The 5,394-nt window shown below is 62.5% G+C and overlaps 1 protein-coding gene across 1 annotated transcript; it reads left to right on the top strand.

Annotated features, from left to right (window-relative positions):
• The first annotated feature begins 796 nt into the window (after positions 1 to 796).
• LYPLA2 (lysophospholipase 2) lies at positions 797 to 5,342 on the top strand. Its single transcript, XM_003989653.6, has 10 exons — positions 797 to 953; positions 2,419 to 2,522; positions 2,795 to 2,826; positions 2,954 to 3,019; positions 3,476 to 3,523; positions 3,614 to 3,684; positions 3,831 to 3,904; positions 3,980 to 4,081; positions 4,184 to 4,357; positions 4,453 to 5,342. The coding sequence occupies exons 1-10, from the start codon at positions 830 to 832 to the stop codon at positions 4,501 to 4,503; spliced, it is 846 nt and encodes a 281-aa protein (XP_003989702.4). The 5' UTR covers positions 797 to 829; the 3' UTR covers positions 4,504 to 5,342.
• Positions 5,343 to 5,394: the final 52 nt, after the last annotated feature.

Here is a 5,394-nt window from a genome sequence, read left to right on the forward strand (position 1 = left end):
CCTGAACCCATTTCCACTTTATCAGTGCAGCAAGGAGCAAAATGGGAGCAACATGAAGCCTTTTTTGTTCTTAACAACTGGAGCTCATCGGTGGTATTTTGTGCACCGTCTGCATGGCATTGCTTGTGGGGGGCAGAGCTAAGACAACGCTGCCAATGCCTGTCCAGCTGTCCTGATGTAACCTGTGTTTTCCCAGGGTCCTTTTTGGTCATTACATCCTCACACTGCAATTTTACAGTGTATAAAGCATTTCCACACGACCTCGTTTGAGCCTAACAGCAAAGCTGTGAAGGAGGCAAGGTAGTGGTTATCACCGTGTTTTATAGCTCAGGAAGCAGGTGCAGAGAGGCAGCATTAGTGTTGTCCTGAGATCGCCGTTTCCTTCCCCGCTCTGAGTGGGAGTTTCCTCATCTTTAGAGTAAGACTGGAGGACTAGATGGTCTCTAAGGTTGTCTTAAGTATACGATTCCATCCCTCCAGTGTACGATACATCCTGGATCATTCTGAGTATGATTCCATCCAGAAACAGGGCGTTGAGGTCAGTGGTGGATATCCAAGACCACGGTGAAGTGCCACCCATGAAGACCGGGAGGTGGGAAACTGCTAGGAGAGGTATGCCTCTCCTTCCGGATAGCTTTCCTCCAGGAGGCGCACGGGCGGTGGTAGCAAGCGTGGATTACCGACGCGCTGTCTAGCTTCCGCAGGTAACTCCGTGGCTTCATTACGGGGAGTGGCCCCACCGTATCCAACATGGCAGCTTCTATCTGGCGGATCGCCGACGCCCACTTCCGGGTTCCGTACTGCTGGCCAGGCTACTTCCGGCAGCGCGATGGCTGGGTTCCCGGGACTCGAACGGAAGTTCCGGCGGGGGCGGCCGAGGGGGAAGAGAGTGTGTCTGTGCAGGAGAAAGAGGAGAATCGCCCGAGAGGTCTCGAAACCCCCAGGGAGTGGAGGTACCCTCGTCCGGGGCCAGCCGGCGGAGGGAGGGCACGGGGGTGGGGGGGAGAGGGGGAGATCGGAGCACCGCGGGGGTCCCGGAGAGTGGGGAGGGGACCGCAGTTGAGAGGGATGGGGGTGGGGAGTGAGGTGCGAAGAGGCGCTGGCCAGTCCTGGGGACTTTGGGGGGAGAGAGGGGAGAGAAGGCGGCCGGGCTATGACGGGAGGGACTTAGGGTTGAAGTGGAAGATCTCATTGTGGGGCGGGGGCTCCACGGGGTCAAAAGTAGAACAATCCTTTGTGGACAAGAGAGGGTCCTGGGTCAAGGTAGAAAATGTCACTGTGAGAAGGGGGCGACCCTTGGTCAGAACAGACATTCCCAGTGTAGGGAGTGGGAGAGCCTGGATTAGAGTGGAAGTTGTTACCGTGGGGAGCTCCCTTCCCTGGTCAGCGGGGAAGGCATTACTTTGAGAGAGGGGACCCTGGGGTGAGAGGTGGAAGTCTCCCAGTGAGGAGGGAAGGGAATCCCAGCTTAGGACGAAACGTGCATCTCCCATGTGGGAAGAGGGACCCCAGGGTCAGAGGTGAGGGATCCCACGTGGAGAGGTGCACTCAGGGTCAGAGATGGAAGGTTGAAACCAGTGGGGAAGGCAGGAGGGGTGGGCGCCGCTGGGAAGGGCAGGCGTTTAGGGACAGGTTGCACAAGCTTCTGGGGACTTTGGAGGATGCTAAGGACGGGGAGGAGCCCGCCAGCCTTACATTCTTTCATGTGTTTGGGAGCCCCAGAGCATGGTCAAACCGGGGGACCCGGTTGGATTCAGGGGCAGTAGCAGCAGGTAGCACCGTTCAGCGGGGCGTGGGGCGCCAGTTACGGCTGGTGGACGGGAGTTCGTGCGCCTCCTGGAGACCTGGGCAGCCCCCCGGGGCTCTGCGAACGGCTGAGCTGGAAACTGCTTGTGAAGGCTGGGTGGGGCTGGATGGGAGAGAGGTGGGAGAAAATGTGTGGGGTGGTTGGGGGTAGGGGCTGAAAGCATATTTTTCTGGCATTTCCCCCCCGCCCCCCTTCGTTTCCCAGTAGGGCTGAGAGTTGGGGAGGAGGGGACCAGGGGCTCTATTAGAGGCATGATGATTGGAAAGCAGGGAGGAGGCAGTTAGTGGGGGGACGACAGCAGGGGATGCCCTGCCCCTCCCCTCCCGCACGGTCCCTAAGCCCTACTTCTGCCCCTCTCCAGCAAGCTCAGGCTAAGGGGTGGACCAGAACCGGGGACGCTAGGGTGGCCGCCTCTGCTTTTCAGCCTGGAATAGAGGCAAACTTCCTACCCCCTGTGGCCCGAGACTTCTTTCCTGCCTTTTCTTTGTGGCCAGGACAGAACCCGGGGTGCTTTGGGGGGTTGACGGCCTGAGTGGGCCCTGGGTTTGAGGCTCTTCTCCTGTGTCAGGAGTCTCTCCCTTGCTCTTGACCACTCCCTCGAACTTGCACAGGCCCCAGCCGTGGAGCCCTGCAGTGTATGTGTGGTAACACCATGTCTGTGCCCCTGCTCACCGATGCTGCCACTGTGTCTGGAGCTGAGCGGGAAACGGCTGCGGTAAGGGTCCTCTCCCACCCCGGGCGGCCCCCAGGCCGGCTGCTGCCGGTAACTGGCTGGAGGGGGCGTGTGGGAAAGAGGGAGGTGCAGTGCGGAGAAGGGGGCAGCCTGAAGCCAGGCGGCAGCGAGGTAGTAATCTGTTTGGCTGCTCCTGTACTTCCCCCTAGGCCCTCGGGGGTGAGAGGGTGGCCAGAAGTTGGAGGACAGAGGGGGAATGAGAGCAGGGGGGTGACTGCCCTCTTTCCACCTCCCCGTGTCTCACCCTCTTCCAGGTTATTTTTTTACACGGACTTGGAGACACAGGGTAAGTGAGCTGGAGAGGGGGTGTTCTTTGGGAAGGTGGGGAAGGGCCCGGTGGGCAGGATTAGAGAGGCCCGTGCCCTCCTTTCCCCCTCCCCACGTCGGTGCCTTTTTCCCCTTCCTTCCTACAGGCACAGCTGGGCTGACGCCCTCTCCACCATCCGGCTCCCTCACGTCAAGTACATCTGTCCCCATGCGTGAGTGTCACCCCAGCAAGGGAGGGGCTGAGGATGGGGATAAGCTGGGGGGTGGTCCTGTGGTCCCAGGCCTGTTCTCTCCTGCCAGCTGCGCCCTGGGCCCGGGCCCAGGGCAGTCGGAAGTGCCATTTTCAGCCTTCACTCCCGTGGAGCCCGCGGCCCCAGCCCCCAGCCCTAAGGCCTCCTAGACCCAGGGGCCTCCTGTGCCCCTTCCCCAAGTACTCACCGACCGAGCTGGAACCCCGTCACGCAGTGTGTCGGGCTCTGCTTGTCTGCTGATGCCCCAGCCCCAGCCTCCGGCCCCACGTGGCAGGTTGCCTGGCAACACCTTAAACACAGGCCTCGCCTGCTGGGAGGGGCCCCCCTCCCCGGGGGCTACTCTGCCCCCTCCCGGCTCTCTGCTGTGGCTCCCTCACCCTTCTGAGCGTGATGGCCCTTCTCGCCGCCCCTCCCCAGACCCCGGATCCCTGTGACGCTCAACATGAAGATGGTGATGCCCTCCTGGTGAGTTGCAGGGGCAGGGATGGCTGCTGAGAGAGCTGCAGGGGGCTGGCCAGGGTCTTCCAGTAGCTGCCAACGCCTCTCCTCCCTCAGGTTTGACCTAATGGGGCTGAGTCCTGATGCCCCAGAGGACGAGGCCGGCATCAAGAAGGCAGCAGAGAACAGTAAGGCCCCGGTCCCTCCTCAGCAGCCCCCTCCTCCCCCCGCCCCCCCCCCGGCCCCCCAGGAGAGCGCTGGGCAGTATCTGGCTCCCTTCCCTGGGCCCCTCCAGCAGCTTTCCCCCCACCCAGTCATGCCCCCTCCCCCCCAGTCAAGGCCTTGATTGAGCACGAGATGAAGAATGGGATCCCTGCCAATCGAATCGTCCTGGGAGGCTTTTCACAGGTGAGGGGAGAGCGAGGGGTGGGGGGTGGTAGGAGAGCTGTGCCCTCATGACCTGTCATTCTCTCCTTCCTCCAGGGCGGGGCCCTGTCCCTCTACACGGCCCTTACCTGTCCCCACCCCCTGGCTGGCATCGTGGCATTGAGCTGCTGGCTGCCTCTGCATCGGGCCTTCCCCCAGGTGAGTGTCTCCACGAGTCCCCTCCTGGCCTTTGGGTCTCCTCGCGGCTCGGGGACCGTGCCGAACACTGGCTTTGCCCTCAGAGCCCCGTCTGGCCCACAGGCAGCCAATGGCAGCGCCAAGGACCTGGCCATCTTGCAGTGCCACGGGGAGCTGGACCCCATGGTTCCAGTACGGTTTGGGGCCCTGACGGCCGAGAAGCTTCGGTCCGTCGTCACACCCGCCAGGGTCCAGTTCAAGACGTACCCAGGTGTCATGCACAGCTCCTGCCCTCAGGTCGGTGATGGGGGACCACTTCCCACCCCACCCCTCCCTCCTCCCTCCTCCCTCCGGCTGGGAGCCCCTCACGAACCCTCCTCACCCACCCCCAGGAGATGGCAGCCGTGAAGGAGTTTCTTGAGAAGCTGCTGCCTCCTGTCTAACCAGAGTCGCTGGCCCCCAGCGCAGGACCCCAGCTCCTGGGGGACGCAGCACGCGCGACGCCATCTCGGATCTGAGCCGGTCGAGCCCCTGTCCCCACCATCCCTGACCCGTCCTCTTCCCATAGGCCTCTGGGGCAGGCGGGCCCAGGCCTGGCCAGGCCTGCCTTCCTGGCCTCAGCCACCTGGCTGTCTGCAGCAGGGGTGGGCCACCCTCTTCTCCCGTTTCCCCGGAGGTGGGCGCCCCCTGGCAGCAGTATTGGAGGGGCTGTAGGCAGCGGGAGAAAGGGGCCCGGCCGCTGACCCACTCACTCAGGACCTCACTCACTAGCCCCGCTTTGGGCCCCCTCCTGTGACCTCAGGGTTTGGCCCATGGGGCCCTCCCGGGCCCCACCTACCACTCCACCCCCCGCCCCCCCAAGTGACTCTGCCCAGATAATCGTGTCTCTCCTCCTCCTCTCCAGCTGCTTCTCAATCATGAATGTGTCCATGGCCCGGCCCCCGTGCTGCTGTGGGCTGCCTGCCCCTGGGCAGGGGTGTTGGTGAGGGGGCAGAGTCCTTTGAGGGGGGCCTTCTCTTGGGCCCCTGAAACGTGGGGGCTGGGCCCTGCCCCTCCCCGCCCCCCCCCCCCCCATTGCCCTGTTCCCCCCGTAGGCCTGGAGCCTGCAGGGCTGGACTGAGGCTCAAAGTCTCCCCCCGCTGTCCCACTCCCACGTTGTCCCCACTCTAGGGCCAGGGGGGGAGGTGGGGGAGTTGTGTCTCGTCTTCTGTCTCCATGTGGTTTTGGGTGTTTTTCTTGTTGTATCCTGGATTCCGATAAAATTAAATTGCTTCAACTCTCAGGCTGGATGATTCTGTCCGAGGGGTAGAGAGTGATCATGTGCAAGAATCTGC

Source organism: Felis catus, chromosome C1 (assembly GCF_018350175.1).
Source record: "Felis catus isolate Fca126 chromosome C1, F.catus_Fca126_mat1.0, whole genome shotgun sequence".
In the NCBI taxonomy this organism is placed as follows: domain Eukaryota; kingdom Metazoa; phylum Chordata; class Mammalia; order Carnivora; family Felidae; genus Felis; species Felis catus.

Excerpts from the sequence above, each read along its gene's own strand:
- LYPLA2 (XM_003989653.6), top strand. The coding sequence starts at position 830 with ATGGCTGGGTTCCCGGGACTCGAACGGAAGTTCCGGCGGGGGCGGCCG. Across the intron at positions 2,523-2,794 it reads CTGAGCGGGAAACGGCTGCG|GTTATTTTTTTACACGGACT; the intron begins GTAAGGGTCCTC and ends ACCCTCTTCCAG. Across the intron at positions 3,020-3,475 it reads AAGTACATCTGTCCCCATGC|ACCCCGGATCCCTGTGACGC; the intron begins GTGAGTGTCACC and ends GCCCCTCCCCAG.